General features: G+C 43.5%; 1 protein-coding gene across 3 annotated transcripts in view; it reads right to left on the bottom strand.

The window, feature by feature from the left end:
- Positions 1 to 314: 314 nt before the first annotated feature.
- Positions 315 to 18,578, bottom strand: part of KIDINS220 (kinase D interacting substrate 220) — a 1,022,767-nt gene continuing 1,004,503 nt past the window's right edge. For all 3 annotated transcript variants that reach the window (XM_078647833.1, XM_078647835.1, XM_078647834.1), the window contains one exon: positions 315 to 6,364. In XM_078647833.1, coding sequence (XP_078503959.1) covers positions 5,108 to 6,364 — 1,257 coding nt within the window. In that variant the 3' untranslated portion in view covers positions 315 to 5,107. The remainder of the gene's footprint in view (positions 6,365 to 18,578) is intronic.

The raw sequence follows: 18,578 nt of genomic DNA, 5'->3' as shown, positions 1-18,578 counted from the left end.
AGTAGGTTGGTTCCTCGTCCACTGTCTTTCGTCCACTTCTCCTGCCACATCTATGGTCCCAATTATTTCAGTGAAAAGTTTGTATCACTATCCTTGGTAGAGGAGCCAGGGCAAAGCCTTCTCTAAAATGAAACAGGTCTGGGGCAACAAGCTAGATTTTCGTTCTTTCCTTACAAGTATGAAATAAGGTCAGCTTTCTTACCAGGCATTTTAAGTAACTTCTTTTGAATAATTCTGCTGCAGAATATATGGTAAAAGGTACACTGTGTCAATTTGTATTAAATAAAAACAAAATCACCGAAACAAGTTCTGAATCATCATGCCAAAGTGTTTTATTTTCTTTTGGATTAAGTGATTAAACACAAACTCCAAAATAGTATTAAAACTCATCATGACAATTTATGCTTTTCCTGCAACATTGGAAAATCACGCAAACTTTGATTACCATGCATAGCATGCAGAGAAACAACATTAACCAGTGTCCAAGTGAGTTGGTAAAATTGAAAAATCCACATCCAAAAGTAGCACAGAATGAAGTGAAGCATAGCACAGTACACTACAAATTCTGAAAGACACATTTTACATTGCTATCAAACTTTCTATCACAGTCAGTTTTACAGACCTAACAATGAATGCAGATTATACTGAGTAATATCTATCCCTTAGATGCAATAATGAAATGCCTACTAATACTACTCCAGTTGTTCAGAGTAAGGCTACACCTACCTAGGGAATTGAAATATTCGAACAACGACGAGGGCACAGAACTTTCCTCCCAATTCTACTTACACTATTTTCTGATCAGACAACCCTGGATGGATTTTGATATAAGTGAGACATTAAAGAAGACTTCAAACATGGCAACCCACAGGAAATTATTAAATGTTGAATAATTAAATTGATCCATCTCGCCCGATGCATAAAGAGAGACTGCGTATATCTTTTCAGAATATAGTCAAGATGCGAAATATGAAAAGCTATTTGGTTAACTCAGAACTGCATAGACCCTCTTCCATTAACAACTTGTAGATTTGTAGAAGGGCTGCACAATTGAATCAGATCCAGTAAGTATAGTTGATATGTTTAAATGGAAGAAGTGGTAGTGTACATAAAGTTGCAGATGAATACTTTTGTCCTGCCTAATGCCTTCAGGGCATTCCTTCTAATGATTCCAACATTCCTCGATTTCGCTTCCAAAACGGGTCCAACTTTCCATCTTGATGAACGCTCCCTCTAATACTTGTAATTGTGAAGCATTGGGTATCCCTCAATACAGAAATACTGTACTTGGATCAGAATATGAGAAGTTGGTGGAGAGACTGCTAGGTTCTGTATAACGATTGGGGAAAACTATCTAGTCAGACATTTTGACTGAATCTGATGGAGCGTTGTGTTTTAAACTTTTGTAATGTTTGCAACATATTTTTAAATTAATGTGCCATATTTTCCCCCAAAGTCAGCATGGGGTATTTTTAAATATCAATACAAATAACTATACCAGTAGTTTTCTTTGAGAAATGCTATAGAGGGCTGAGAAACCTGCTCTGGCTAATGCAATGAGATATTATAACTAGATTTAGTGAACCTAGGCAGGAGGATATCCGAACCAATGTGCAGGCTGGGATGAGACTAAATTACCTATCACATCCCTAAGAATTGACACAGTCCATGCAAAGACCCTAAACTTTGCTCTAACATAATACACTTTAACACAATTTTGAATGGTGCTCAAAACCACTTATGATTAAGATCTACAGACAGATTAGTCAGGACAGTTTCCATTCGTTTCGTTTGGGTCACAGCAAAGCACTGAGTCTTTGATGCCACATTGTCAGGAGAGATTATATGGTCCACAGTCAAATAAATGTGGCAAAAGTCGGTTTGTTTGGGTAGTCATCATTAGTGGTGCTGCTAATGCAAACTAGCAAAAGACACACAATTGATGGATGGAATGCAAACTAGGCATTTGAGCACAGATTGAACATCAAGATGGCATTCAGCTTAAAGAGTTTGAAATGCACTCACTTATAAGACACCATGATGATTTCTAGGTTACTCAGGATTACTCATAAAGGAGTTGTTAGCAGGGACCAAGATTTGCATTGGGACAGGCAGCTGTTGGTTAGGGGTATGGGTGGTGACACTTCCATGAATTCTACTTTGTAGGCCTCGTTCCCCCAATGGCACTATATGATGTTAGAAAGATGGATGATGGCATTCGGCAGAAAAGCTCACCATTTTGGAAGAGGAAAAGGCAAAGTATAGCATAGTGCCCTTTAATTATACACATGGCACGCCACAAACACAATAAGCTTATCTAAACTGGATATCTAATTACATGTTTATATACCACAACGTTCATTATAGTCCACAATGCTGGCAGAAGTAATGTGCTACTTCCTTATAGACTCAACAAGGAAGTACAATAATAGGCTTGCTGGACACCTTGTGAGCAGCAATATTTTGAATGGCACACACTGTGCCACTTTTCATTAACGCTTTCAGAAATTTTGATGGACATGTGTGTCAAGAATTTAAAATGAGCCAACAGGACATGTATAACACAGCCAGCCCTGTAAAATACAGTCCTCGCAACCAAAAATGTTGGCCTAATGTGCTATACTCCTGAAATGCATGCTAGAACACAGTCTCCTAGTAGCAACATTTATCATTTATTTTCTTTGTGCTTAATTCATAAACTAGTTATTTGGCTTGGCATTTTTTTAAAATGAGAGTCATTTCTTTCTTTGCTCGAATCAGTGCATGCATGCATGTCTCCCTGCAAGCAGGGGAGCCATTTAAGTTGAATAATGTTGAAAATTCATTTTAAAGTGGATATTTGTATCTGCTTTTTGTAAACCTCCTTCCAAGTTGTTAGTCAAGTTCTCTATGAAAAATGCTAACAGAAATTCTTACATTTGATGTAACAAACGTATTGAATTTATAAAAGACAATACATTCAGGAGTAATATGACTCACTTCTTGCAAAAGTAGGTGATATTGAGAAGAATTTGTCACTTCTTGCAAAAGTAGGTGATATTGAGAAGAATTTGTGCAGAGGCAGAAAACGTATTCTCAATGGGAGAGCATCAAGAGAGCTTATGCTTAGCTTCTGGGGCATCTTAGACATACCCTAACATTTAGCACAGAAACCTTGTTCTGTTCTCCGAGTTGCTAGTTCAGTGGAAGGAATAGCTCAAACAGGTGAAAAAAATGAACTATTATATCCAGTGGTAAGCAGGACAAGCTTCTGGATGGAATTAGGAACTGAGTGAAAATTAGATATGTATGGCCAGCTGCAAAGACACCAGAGTAAAGCTAGACTTCATTATTCTCAGGTGTACTTGTTTACTTGCAGAACATTTGATAGAACATCTAGAACAAAGTATTTCAAGAATTGCTTCAAGTAGAACTTGCAAAACATTTGATAGAACATTTAGAACAAAACCTTTCAAGAATTGGTAGAAATAGAAACTGTGAAAAGACCGCTTGATGCTGAAGTCTTCTTAAATTAACTGAAGCAGATGTAGTATAATGAACTAAAATGTGTCCACTAAATTAAGTAGGAATTAAAATACTGAAAGACCAATGACAGATGTACCAATATGAAGAAGGTTTACACAACAAAGTGGGTCTGATTTATTATACTGAACCCAAAGGCTCATTTCTGTCTCTTCCGTTTCAGGCTCTTGAAAAAGAGGAGGTTGATGTGCAGCAAGAAGTCAGATGTTTATATGTCGAGTTATAGTAATCAACACAAGGCCCCATAAGAAAAAACAGTAAGAAACATCCACATGCCCTTCTGCAAAGATGCCTGTAAACTAGACTTTAACGTACAACCTACCAAACCGTACAGACTTCTAAAAATTCATAATATTAACAAGGTAAAGAACTGTAATTAAAGTAAAATTAAACTGCAAATAATTAAATCCTTACATTATTCGAAAAACAAAAGAGGCCAAGGATAGCTACCCTGAATCAAAAATCTGAAATGGCAGAACTATGCTCAAAAAGCCAACACGTAAAGGGGGAAAAACAACGAAGAAAAATAAACGGAGTCCATGTTATTTATATATCACAAAAGGGCAACTGACTGAGTAATTTTGCTGGTACTGCTAGTTTGGGAGTAAAAAAGATAAAAAGTAAGCTTGGAAGTAGAGACTTTTTTCCGGTAGAAAATGATGGCAAAATAAAAAAAGAACACATATTCTGCAAGTCCTCTTAATTATAGCTCTGAAACAAAGACATGCTCCCAATCGCTGACACGGAATCAGTGGTTAAACTGAAACTCACTTTCGGCATTTTCCAAATCCAGAAATTCTATATGAGTGCAATGCGTGATCACTTCATGGTTCTGAAACATTTTTAACCATGAAAATAACATTAAGGAATATTTTCTTAGAAGCCTCGCATTTTCTTATTATTCATTTGTTTGTCATTAATCATAGTCCACTTTATATTTGAACTTGAAGGGTGGTTCTTTTGCTGGCTTGACTATTTTACTCTTATTTCTGTGTGTGGCTTTTGTTTTACTCTATTGTCATGTGAAACAACAAATCAAGAGCTCATGGGTCTGAGATTACATTACCTTAGAATGGCTGCACATGTACTTACACCCTTCCAGATAAGTATTAGACATATAAATACCTCCTAACTGTTATTTTTTTTTACCATAAATTAGCCTTTTTAGTTAACATGTGCCCACATTTTAGTGAATGTGAAGCACATCTAGTCTCTATTTTCTCAAATGCCCAAATCAGAGGAAAATAATTTGTTCAAATGGTGTAGGGAGGAAAAATATAAGTATGCAATTAAACCTACTTGCCAATAAACGAAATGTAGTTATACTGAGCTTTATACTACAATGTAAATGAGGGGATAGACAGTCTGGCTACTCCCTCAGTACATACAAATAAAGTATCAGTGTGGATAGTAAACAGATTTTCTTCTCGAACAAAAGTTGTTAGATTTCCAAACACGTTGGTCTGGAGTCACTGTGAAAGCGACTAGGTTTTTACTTTATGGAAGAAAGGTTAACTACATATTCATCTAATAGCGGACTTGTGTGGTTTAAAATGTTGCTAAAAGTCAACTGTTTCAGTGTAATCTAAAGAATACTTTCTCTCTCTTCTCCAAAACCTGCAGTTTCTGATGCACCAACTGTGTGTAGTTCAGATGCATCTTTGGCACGCTTATTAAAACGATTACCTCGCTTTACAGCCACCCCTCTAAGGTTCTCATTCTGAACAGGTATGCCATTGGAACTTGACCCAGGATGAATAATTACTGGAGAGTCTTCCAGCTCTTCAAAATGTTGATTGGCTCGATTGACTGGAGCACTGTTATTATTTAGGGTCACAGTGCTTGGGGTTCTGTTCAGGTTGTAAGCTTTCTGACAGTCAGGCCAATTCTCTTCTGGACTGCTTGCTATTAAGCTGCTCTCCGATGGGCTCTTCTTATCTTCAGAGCAGATAGACATGCGTGCTAAGCTAGAATCCTGAAGACCACTAAGACTCTGAGGAATTCCTCTTCTTCTACTCAAGGCATCTTCACCCTGCTGAAGCAGGCTGGATTTTTCAAGTTGTGAATCATCAACCTCCTCATTGTTAAGAGAGTGATTTGGAGAACTTTCATTGGATCTGACACCAGAGTCTGAGGAATCTTTTTTGTCTAACATGGCATCTGATAGGTACTCCTTTGCTTTAATTAAGGCCCTAACAGATTCTGACCCTGGTTCAGAAATCTTTCCCTGCCTGTCAACTTTCTCTTCAGTCTTCCTGCTTTTCCCTTCCTTAAGTAGTGGAGTATTATCTGACTCCTCGGTACCAGATTCATCCTCATCACTTGGAAGTTTCTGATAACGCAGGCCAGGCCCTTTAGGTTTTAAATCTGCTCCCTGGAAAATGTTTGCTCTTTCTGAATTCTTTTTTCCTGGAAACAGTTTGCTACCAGACTGATCAGACTTCTCATCTTCTTCAGTGATTGGATCCAACGGTGATGCATCAGCAGTTGAAACACCTGAAGAGCTGTAATCTACCATATCGCTCCTCTTTAACAGAAAGGATTTCCTTCCATCTTCTTGTTTCTGATCTCCATCTTTCCCTTTATCTTGATCTGTACTTGAATAAAGAGAGCCTCCAGAAGTACTCTGGCCCATGCAATAAGGGCCAGAGCTGCTTGGAGAAGATCTACCACTAATAGTAGTAGAACTTGCACCACCCCCTTCAATATTTGCCATTTGAGCTATATATTCTCTATAAGCATCTCTGTATTCTGCTTGCACTTTATCAGTAAGCTTTGAAATGTCATTGGTGGAATCTTGAGAATTGAGGCTTGAAAGGCTTGGGGTTCTGTGAGTTGGCCCCTACAAAAAAGAAAACAATTGAATAAGCCACAGAGATAAACCTAATTCGATGCACACATCACCATCCTTCTAAAAAGAGCTGCCTTAGCAAGGATTGCGAGGAAAGGCCTACAGCTATAAGGAACAAACATGAATGGGTATGCACAGGAGCTATTATACTTCTTTCTACATAAATTGTATTTACTTACTCTTGCACATGCTTGCAAAATCATATTTGCATCTGTAAAACAATAATAAAACTGTACCACCAAAAACAGCAGAGTAATCCTTTAAATATCTACTAAAAGTTTCATAAACATGAAGAGCATTCTGAAAGTAAACATTATAAAAGTAATATTTGCTGAAATCTCATCAAAACAAGATTTTTACAGATGGTTACTTCCACCTTATAAATTTAATTTTCAACCCAGAAATAAAACTAGCATAAATTTGAAACAAATATGCCTGTTTGTCAACAAAGTTTGAATGTTACAATATAGTCATTGAGACCTTTCCTTGGTAAGTCCTCACATGCCATATATATGAACATGCTGACTTAGCACCTTATAAACAGTATATAAATGTTTATGCACTCTAAACAGGGCAAATGCGATATTCCCCTCTTCAAGGAGGATCTCGTACCATCTCCAAACTTTAAATCAGGCTTAGAGTATGCATGTTCACATGTCACCAAGATAAAGGAGAGAGAATTGACAAGTTGGTATCCTCGATATTCATAAATATCTTGTAGCCCCTGAAATGTTTTTTTTTAAACTATCTTGTGAAAAAACGCAACTTCTGAACTCTTCTGTTAAGCTTGGGGATCATGGTCTCAAGAGATTACCGGGAAGTTACTTGTGGGGGTTCACATTACTGGAAAGCTAATATCTGGGATTTAAGCAGCCCAGTTCCAAATTAATACGATTGCCACCAAAGTGACAAAGAACATTTTGATGAGTGATGAGGAGTATCTATAAGAACAAGTTCATCATCATCAAGAATTACTTGATTCGGTTGCAAGACCATCAAAGTACACATAAAAATAATACATAAAAATCACTTATACAAATTTAAAAACATGCAATCATGAAGTCCAGTGTTTATTGTATTAATATTTAGAACAAAAAATAAAATAACCAACCAAAGTAAAGTGCAGCATAAACCTATAAAAGTGGACAATTGAAATAAAGTGCAATATTCATGAAGTGTAAAATATTTGCAATATGTAATCTCAGTGCAGTATAAAATCAAAATACAAGACAAACTACACATCGGGGCGGTGTTATAAACACAACATAGCCCAGAAGTGCCAGTCAAGTAAAACCAATAAAAAGCTACAGACATATGGTTTAATAGATACCAGTATGTCTAAGGGTTCATCACTCCCTGTGATTGGGCTTTGAAAACCACCTGGACCACCCCTGACTCTTCTCCTGGAGCCCCTTCACCCCTACCCACCCCTACCCACATTGTTCTGCCCTTCTGACCTATCTGGATTCTGGAGGTCCTCCAGCAGGAGCAACTCTGAGAGTTGCTTTGTTTTAGGGTTGCTACCGATCTTAGGGTTTGTGGATGCAGCTTGGAACTAAAGACCACTGTATCTAGAGGGTGGGGCCTCATTGAACTCACCAACTAAAGACATGGTACTTAATGGGTGTAGTGTTGCACCTACCTACCTTAGTCTAAACCAAACTTCCAAAGATTGGAGAAAGGGTTGTGCTAGACCCTAAACTACCAACCCAAAAAGTTCAGTAGAATTTACTAGATTACAAAGTATTACATGTGCCTAACTAGTGATGGTTTTTCATGCAACCTTTACTAGATTAAGTGGTAAAACAGTGCAGGCTTTAATCTCAACCTCTACACAATGTAGGAGGCTGGCTTAGTATATGGTGCACACTTATTTAAGTGATACACCCTGCAATAATATAGACCTGGTTTACCAGGTTAGTGGCAGCTCCTGGTTTCCGCTGGGAGCCTAGCATGCTCAAGGGGCAACACTGTGACACGCTATTCTATCTTATTTCTTCTGCACTTGCTTTATCGCGGCGCTCTGCATGATTAGAGGCAGGCGCTTAGTTCTTAAAACATTTTTGCTGTTTTTAAACCTGTAACGTGTGCTGTGTTATCACCTGTTGTGTGCTCCCATCTGCCCCGGTCCATCGCGGCTCCTTCTGCCGTTCGTGTGGAGGGCGGCTCTCTCACCGCGGCTCTTCGTGCCGATCGGGTGGAGAGCGTGCGCCATATTGGGTGGAGCCTGAAGGGCACTCTCACCCGAGTCAGCGGTCCAGCTGCCCGAGGCTCACTCCCATAAAGCGGCTGATGATTACTGGGCTCGTGTGGTTTACCAGGTTAGTGGCAGCTCCTGGTTTCCGCTGGGAGCCTAGCATGCTCAAGGGGCAACACTGTGACACGCTATTCTATTTTATTTCTTCTGCACTTGCTTTATCGCGGCGCTCTGCATGATTAGAGGCAGGCGCTTAGTTCTTAAAACATTTTTGCTGTTTTTAAACCTGTAACGTGTGCTGTGTTATTACCTGTTGTGTGCTCCCATCTGCCCCGGTCCATCGCGGCTCCTTCTGCCGTTCGTGTGGAGGGCGGCTCTCTCACCGCGGCTCTTCGTGCCGATCGGGTGGAGAGCGGGCGCCATATTGGGTGGAGCCTGAAGGGCACTCTGATCCGAGTCAGCGGTCCAGCTGCCCGAGGCTCACTCCCATAAAACGCAATGTGTCTTCGAGAGCGCAGCGGACGAGCGCAGCGCGAAAGTGCGCCTAAGGTAAGCCCGTCTGTGCCCGTTCGGGGCCAGGGGCCACAGACTATGGCCAAAAATGTACTTATTCTGCCTCTGACTTACTAACACTTAGACCTTCTGCGCACCTTTGCCCCCCCTTACCTCTGCTTACATTAAAACGCACTTCTCAGCATGGCATCTCCAAAGTCAGGACCTCCGTGGCTGACGTTAAGTTTAGGAAACTCCCGCACATTAGCTCTTTTTCCCCTACAATCTCACTCAATACATGCTCCATGACTAAACATCAACTGGACATATTTTTTATTGTTAACCTCTGAGAAACCGGATATCCTTTTATTAACAGAAACCTGGCTTACTCAGGATTCACTGCCAGATATTCTTGCCTCACTTCCTTCTGATTATTATATTATTACTGCCAACCGTCCACCTGGTAAAACGGGTGGGGGAGTAGCGGCCATTATTCATAAAACTCACACATTTTTAACACTTCCCTCCCTGGTTCTTGCTGACAAAGAGAACATTGTCATTAAGACCGACACTGATAGCGGGGCTCTGTTATTAGTCCTGCTATATCGACCTCCACAATTCATGTCTACTTTTCCCTCGTCATTAGTAGAACAACTGGCCTCTTATGTGACTAATTACCCAAAAATCGTTCTAATCGGGGACCTTAACTACTGGTTTGACAATATAGCTGTCGACTCCCAGGCAGCAGAACTTAAGGACCTGCAATTGGACATGAATCTGACCCAGCATATACATTCTTCCACCCATGAGAAAGGTCATAGTCTGGACCAGATCTGGTCTTTCAATCTCCCTTTATCCCCCGCTCCATACGACCCTGTATTTGCTCAGATCACTCCCTGATACACTTTACATTCACTATCAATGGGACTACTAAAACGATGTCTCGGGCGGGCGGGGAAATTAGGAAATGGAGGGCCATGAACCTACCAGCGTTTTTAGACACTCTGGCCACTACTCTGCCCTTAGCATGTAAGGATATAGATCGCATGGAGGAGACGCTCTCACAATGGCTCCGACAGGCTGCGGATATGCACGCACCCCTGGTGAGCTTATCTCGATCGCGTGCTAATGATGCCCATAAATGGTTCACCCCAGAACTAAAGAAGCTAAAGCTCGAGATACGTCAAAAAGAAAGGAAGTGGAGTACTAAATACTTAACACAAGATAAAGAGATCTACTGTTCTGCTCGAAAAAACTACCAAAAGACCATTCTCAAACATAAAACTGATTACTTCTCTGCAAAAATTTGAAACTCACAGAACAAATCAAAAGATGTGTTCAACATAGTGAATGACCTTTGTAATAGCGACAGAACAGCCCCCCTTGCAACTCCCACACAAAAGCTGTGTGATTCTCTAAACAATTTCTTTATAGACAAAATCATCACTATAAAACAGAGCATAAACAACTCCCTTACCCCGGCCCCACTGGATGACATTTTTTACATCCCACTACATTAGATACCCTTCCTCTTATTGATATAAAAACCTTTTCAGAACTCCTTTCCCGTGTTAAGTCTGGATCACCCGATGATATCTGTCCAACTCACATTTTCAGAGAGTTAGGCTTAGCTATCCCACAAGGCATCCTCTCTTTCCTAAATGAGTCACTTTGCAGGGCAAAGTACCCAGCAGTTTTAAGAACGCACTGCTAATCCCCCTGATAAAGAAACCCGGTATTGATCCACATGATTTGACTAATTATAGGCCGATCTCCCTCTTGCCCTACTTGTCCAAAATCTTGGAAGCCCATGTCTCTTGCTGCCTGTCGAATTTCATCAAAAATTCGGCATATTTGGAGCCGAATCAGGCAGGCTTCCGTCCATGTCATTCTACAGAGACCGTGATTCTTGCAGTTCAAAACACTCTTAGATCTAATGCGGATAAGGATGTCCATCAGGCCCTTGTGCTCCTTGACCTGTCGGCCGCGTTCGACACGGTTGACTATTCCATTCTTGTCAACCGTGTCGAGCAGGCCGACCTCAGAGGTTCTGCTTTGAGATGGCTAACCTCCTTCATTGCTGGACACACGCAATCAGTGAGACTGGGGACTTTCATGGCTCCCAGAACCCCGTCCACTTGCGGGGTCCCTCAGGGATCCTCTCTGTACCCTTTATTGTTTAATTTGTACTTACGTCCATTATTATATTCTTTAAAAAACTACAAAGTCACTATTTTTAATTACGCGGACGATCTTCAACTTGTCTTTCCTTTAAATTCCGCAGACTCTGTGACTGAATTTCAGAACACCATGACTCACATTCAGAGGTGGATGAACCTGAACCACCTCAATCTGAACCCGGGCAAGACAGAATTGATCTTGCCTGGGAAAAGTGAACTCAGCTGGGGCATCCACTTCTGGCCACCTGACATGGGGGTTCCACCCACCAAATCCCTCACGGTCAAGAGCCTAGGGGTGACGCTTAGTGAAGACCTGTCACCCAAAGGTCAGGTAGGGGCGGTGGTATCCTCAAGTTTCTTTCAACTTAGAAAGATAAAAAAATAGCTTACCTATTAACATACTCTGCACTTATTCAGGTAATTATTGCCCTAGGTCTATCCCGACTGGATTTCTCAAACAGTCTTTACCTGGGACTGCCAGCGGGTCAGCTTAAAAGATTGCAACTTGTTCAGAACCAGGCGGCCAGACTTATTTGTAAACAACCTAAATGGCAGTCCATTAGACCTGGCCTACAAAAACTACACTGGCTACCTGTGGCTCAAAGGGTTGCGTTTAAGGCAGGTTGCATTATCTTTAAGGCCCTGCAGAGCAAGGGTCCCAAATTCATCAGGAAAATTGTATCCAAGTATGCCCCCTCACGTAACCTTCGTTCCGCTCACAAAGATCTGTTAGTTGTTCCTCTGTTTAAGAAGAAACTGCAGGGTGGCAGCTGTTTCCATTTTCTAGCTGCTACCCTCTGGAACTCTCTACCACTGCCTATAAGACAGTGTGAAGACCTTCTTGCCTTTAGACGCTCTCTCAAGACGTGGTTATTCAGACAGGCTTACCCATAGAGCAGTCTGTTGTGTGTCCTATAGAGCATTGTGTTGTGTTTTCCACCCCAATAGCGCCATGAAGCGCACGGGCGTACGAGCGCTTAAGAAATAAATATTAACATAACATAACCATTATGGCGATTTGAGTGGTCTTTAATAACCATTGAAAGCTCTCAAAGTGGTAGCTGTGGAGAACAGCCTTCGGGATTATCTTGAAGGAATGTAAAGCAGATTGTTTTAACAGCTTAATCTGTAGTGCAAGTTAGATGAAAAGAAACCACAAAGTGTTTAGCAAAAATAAGTCTATTTATTACAACACAATATTACCATCATATTGGTATATCTCCTACCCGGAGATATCAACACAGTACACAAGAATACTTCAAAAGAAATCAGGTAAGTAGCAAAAATACAGTGGTCTTCAGGGGTAGACCAAACCATTTACTAAGAAAGTGGAAAGCGAACTGCAACGGAGGACTGGAGTTGGACTAGAAGACCCAGGGAGGCCGGGGACACAAGGAACCACCCAAGGTAAGTACCCAGTAACCTCAACAGAGGTTGTGTGTAGAGTGGAAACACAGACGTGTGCCCAATAGAAGTCAATGGAGAAGTTGTGGGTACAGTTTTAAAAAAGAAGGGCACTTCAGGAGGTCCCGGAACAAACCCTTTGGAAGACAGAAGGTGGTGGAGCCCCCCCAACTGTGGATGCCCAAGGAACTAGGCTACCTGCACCAGGAAAGCCAGTGCATCGAGGTGAAGTGATGTCGGAACCTGCCGTAGACAGCAATGGGATACTTCAAAGAAGATGCGTCTAGAGAAGACTGTGAAGGAGTCTGGTGGAATCGAAGAGTGGATTCTGGATGTGAAGAAACTGCAAGCAGAGGGGACTGAGTCTTTGCCACTCGGAGGTGAGCAGGAGGTTTGTAGACACAATGCCCACCGATGTTGGGAGGTTCTGAAGAGTCGACGGTGACCTTGTCACTGCACCAGTGAGGACTTGGCAATGTTGAGGAAGACCAGGAGCTGTGCATGCGCTGTTGGATATTGGTGACTAGGTGGTCGGTGTCTGGCGGGAGCACCAACAAGCCTTAGTAGCAGCAACTGCAGTGGAAGACGAAAAAGGAGCAACATTGGGACCAGCAAGGTCCAAAGGATTCACTAACAGCAGGAGTGCCGAACCAGGCCCCAAAGAAAGCAGGGGAGCCCACTGAAGCAAGAAAAGGCCCTCAGGAGGACACACAAGTTTAAGGCACAGGATTAGCAGGAGGACCTTGAACAGCTCACCAAAGATGGAGGTCAACAGTGCAGACGATGCAGTGAGGACACTGATCCTGGAGGGAAGAGGTGCTGGAGCTTCTTGATGCGCGAAGTTCTCTAGAGTTCAGAGCCAACAAGTCTTGGCAATGACAAGTCGACGTGGTGCACAGGGGTTTTTTCCCAATGGTTTAGACGAGGGATATTGAGGCCTCAAACTTGCTCAGAGGACAGGTCAGGCCTCAAGGGAGTTGCAGAACCACCACCTGTGTTGCTGCGCCTCGTGAAGCCGTAGGACAACAGGGGCAGGAGACCGGTCAGCTTCGTTGCGGTGGCTACAGATGCAGGGGAGTGACTCCTTCACTCCAAGGGAGATTCCTTTGGGTTTCCTTGATGCACACAGGTCTGTTAAAGAACATGGATGAAGCACAGACAGACGATGAAGAACAGCGAGAACAGGAGCAGCAGGAGTCTTCCTTGGTACAGTCTTAGTTCCAGTCGAAGTCGCACGAAGTCCAAGTGTCCAGACAAGTGAAGAGCCACGTTATTTCAGGGGTGAGTCTTGTCCCACAATGAATCTAAGGACCCACCCACAGTGGAGCCCTTAAGTATCCTAAGGAAAGGGTTGGAACAACTTGGGGGTCCCTCCCACAGGAGGGGCTGGACAGAGGGGAGGATACTCCCATGTCCTTTGTCCAGGTTCGCACCAGAGGGGAAACCAAGGGTCCTGAACTGGCTCAAACTGGAGTATGCAAGGATGGCACCAAATTTGCCCATCAAAGCAGTATGGTGGAGCTGGCAAGAACCCCAACCCCAGTTCAATACACGAAGTACTGTTTGGGAGGTGGTCACACCTCCCTGTGACAGGAAACCTACTGTTCTACCTTCCCCTGCTCGAGCTTGGCTCAGTAGCAGGAGGGCCGAATTGTGTCTGTGGTCGGCAGCAACACTAGCTTGCTTGCAGACCCTGAAAGGCTGTTACCGGGACTAAAGGGGTAAGGGTCCACTAAGGACCCCCCAGTACAATGGATCATACTTCCAACACTGGAATCAGTGTTGGGGTATGATTCCAACATATTTAATACCAAACATGACAGGATTCGGGGCAGCCACTATGGTTACACATCTCCTAATGACTGATGTCCACTATGTCTAAAAATGGTTTACATTTATAGAGCTTGGAAAATTGACTCTGGGGTTTGTAGAGGTGTCATGCTCATGCAGGGGGCACCCTCACACGTATAACCAAGCACCCTGCCTACAAGACTGAAGAGCCTGCCATAGGGGTGACTAATAGGTTTGTAGAGGTACCACGGTACTTACCAGAACCAAGTTAGGGGAGAGAGCACAGATGCTGGGGGCCTGATGATCACGAACCCAGCAAACTAAGTCAAAAACACACTGACTCCAGGCATAAAGTGGGGGTAACCATGCTAGAAAGATCCTATCATCCTACAAGGATCAGTCAGTTAGTGGATCCTTTTCACACCTTATTTTTTAGGACTCATTTTAGTATCTTATGTCTTGTGAATGTTTTTATCCTCTTATAATCTCAGCCGTACAGTCAGTAATCGCTTATACAGATCCAGCCAATGTCGGTATCCAAATCTATTGACAACCATATGCGCTGAATCCTGCAGAAAAGCATTTTGCAGTCAATAGACATTCAGAAACGTTTGGACTTGGGTGCCGACATTGAACAGGGCGTCATATAGACCCTTGTGTCTGTTAAATGCAGATTATAATGTATTGAGTGTGGGAAAATAGATTCTTTTCCCTCATGTACTAGTTGATACATGTGGATCAAATGGGCGTCCTACCTGGTTACAGCACCTCAACAAACACAATAAGTTGGCTTAGAATAATGATAGAGGGGCCCTGTGAGATCAGAGCAAGTGCCATGGTGCTCGCTGTCGATATGTGGAAGTCTTTCGACAGGATGAGTTTTACAGGTAGTCCTTTAAATCTATAGGCATGGGTGAGGGCTGGATCAGTTGGAGTAGGTTACTATAGGCAAACTTAGTATAGACAAATCCTGATCTGGTGACCCCCGACCTCCTTCAAGATGACGCCTGCAGCCTAAACCTGAAGGGTCCCCCCGACCGAGACTGGAGCTGGTAAGAAAACCTGATGGCAGAAGACATCCCTGCAGACAACGCCCCACGTCCTTGAGTGGCCCAACCAATGGTGTCCAGGCCTCCCCCAACACTGTGCACACAAAATCTTACTCTGGTATAGTACATACAGGGCCAGCTTCCTACATTGGAAGATCAGCAGTGGGATGTAAGCCTTGCATTCATTGGACTAACTTAGTCAACCTCTGATCATGTGACAAGAATCCACAAACTGACTTTAGTTCAACTCATTTTTTGAACTGACAAGTGTTGTTAGGGCCTTATAGTACCTATAGCCTTTTTCAGAAAAAGTAAAAGTCACTAAAGTTGGGGGGGGGGAGGGAGTACTTAGACCTATAAGTGTAGGTCTTCCAAAAAGAACCCCACTTTAAGTTTAAATGTTTTTATTTGCATTTTCGATAACGGAAAACAAGTGCAAAAGAGCAAATCATACGTACAGGTTTGCAGGTCAAGAAAGGCGTATTGCTCACATATAAAGTTGTACAATTGAAACACTGTCAAAGCAAGGAAAGCATTGCATTGTGAAAGATGCCACCTTTTGTGAGAAACCAAAAACATAAACCCCTCCACCCGATATCCCACAGTCCCTGGCTGTCCAGACTTTGTCTCGCCACATAGACATCGTCCTTTGCAGAGTTGAGAAGGGTTGCAGGTCTGTCCCCATATTAGAAAGTCTCACCACCCCCAGGTATTTGGGCTGGGGAACTTCGTTGAATTCGGCTAAGAGCAGTTTTAAAAATGGGCTCCATATTTTCTGGAATGTGGCAGCCGAGCCACTCAGTGTGGCTGAAATGCGTTCCATCCCAATGATAAACCACAGTCTATGGAGCCACCCCACACAGGTAGGAGGAGTGGCTGTCCCCCAGTGCATCAAGATGTTCTGTGAAGCTTCACCCAATGCTAGCCACATCTGGTGCCTTCTCATGCTCTTCAAAGGGAAATGTGATGGAATTAGGAAGGCCCAGAATCACGTATACCGGGAGCCTCGGAATGTCAGCATCAAAGAGTTCATCTATCTCGTCTAGTATTTTAGGCTAATAGGACAGTATCGGGCAGTCCCACAGTATATGGAGCAGGGTTCCCTCATTATCACAACTCCTCCGGCAGGTGGGGTTCCTGTGTGGGTTGCCTCTGTGGAGGCGCGCTGGTGTTTTCATAGTGCTTTCGATACTGGCTAAATTTCGGGCAGTAGGCTTTGCTTTATAATAAATTCTGTCCCAGTCCTTCCGTGAGAGGTCACCCCCATCGCTTCTGACTCGGAGTTGCTTGTGAGTGTGGGCCGTTTCTAATCATGTCGTACATTTCAGATATCAACCCTTTGTTGGTGAGCTTGGTGATTAACCATTTTTCATATTTGGTCAAATTACGGACCCCCTGTTCTCTCATCTTCAGTGTCTCAGCTGCAAATACCTTAATCTCTGGGACTCGGAGATCACATATTCTATCTCATACTCTAGCTTCAGGTGGGGAAAAGAGAGCACCCCCGAAAGATCACATAGGTGACCCACTGATCGACACGCGGTGTCTCGCCATCCCCCAAGTGATTTGTCAGACATTCCTGGGGTGAATTTGCTATTACCAAACAGGGGGGTCAGCGGGGATGGAAAGTTTATAAGTTTATTGGTTGTCACCACCCTGTCCCAGACTACCAACACCGATTTAGTGACCGGCGAGTCCATCAGGCCTTGCGGCTGTTGTGACTTCCGTAAGAAAGGGACCTTCCATAACGGGATGCCCGTTATGTCAGTGTTCTGTCCTGAAAGAGACACCGCTTTTCGGACTCCGTCCTTGCCCATTCTACCAGGTGCCTCAGCTGAGCCGCTTTGAAGGAGCCGGGATTCCAAGGCCCCCATTTTCTGGGCGCATGTATCCTAAAGCCTTACTCATCCTTGGTCTTGACCCTGCCCACACGAACTGATAGTGCGTTGCGGTGAGGCAGGCATCCCGCGGGGGGCAGAACCAGCAAGGGCTGGAACAGGTAAAGTGTCCCAGGAAGTATGGAAATTTTGACCGCCGCAACCTGCCCGAGTAGGGAGAGATAGTGCTTTCTCCAAACGCCCAAGTCCTTCACAGCTTGTTGGGCCAGCCTAGTATAGTTCAACTGAGCCGTTCGTTGAACCGTTGCTGCTAAGTCTAGGCAGGGGATAGTGTCTGCAACTTTTATGCCGCCCCTGGGGTCTGATGAAACCCTAGCCGAACCGAGGTTCAATGCCAGTGATTTACCCACATTAACCCAGAAACCAGATACCCAGCTGAATGCATCCAACTCCTCAAGGAAGGCGGGAAGAGAGAGCCTGGGTTCCGCCAAAGCCGCTAGAACGTCATCTGCATAGAGGCTGATGGGGTGTGTTTCCATCCCAAAGGGGATCCCCTTGATTCTAGGGTTATCTCTAACCCTTTGCGCCAGAGGCGCTATGTAGAGAGCGAACAGTAACAGGGACAGCGGGCACCCCTGCCTGGTCCCTCTTTGAATAGCAAAGGGTACAGAGGAGACGCCCTTGACTCTAATGCAAGCTGTTGGTTTGGCATAGCAGCAGCCCACCCATCCCCAGAACCTCTCACCCAAGCCAAATTTTCAGCATCGATCGTCAACAGGAGGGCATCCATTTGCGTTTGGAGAGCCTTATCCACGAGATGGAGTATTCTCTTCGTATTATCACTGCATTGTCGGGACTGGATGAACCCTGCTTGATCGGGTTCTATCAAGTATGGCATATGGGGGCTCAGGCGGGCCGCAGGATTCCCGTAAAGATCACAAAATCTACATTGAGTAGAGAGATCGAGCGGTACGAACCACATTGTTGTTTATCTTTCCCTGGTTTGGGCAAGACCACTATCGCAGCAGCAAGCATGGTGTCTGGGATCTGGGTAGAGCCTCCAAAGGCGTTAAAGAGCCTGGTTAAGATCAGTGCTATGATGGGGCAGTATTTTTTATAGAAGAGGGAAGGGAACCCTTTCAGACGGGAGATCGCTGCGACAACCTCCTCTATGCGAATGGGGGCGTCTAATGACTCCACTTGATTCAATGACAGTGTGGACATAGTGACAGATTGCAGGTAGGCTGCAGTGTT

This window comes from Lissotriton helveticus, chromosome 6 (assembly GCF_964261635.1).
Source record: "Lissotriton helveticus chromosome 6, aLisHel1.1, whole genome shotgun sequence".
Taxonomy (NCBI): Eukaryota; Metazoa; Chordata; class Amphibia; order Caudata; family Salamandridae; genus Lissotriton; species Lissotriton helveticus.
This window is presented reverse-complemented; position numbering and strand designations above follow the sequence as displayed.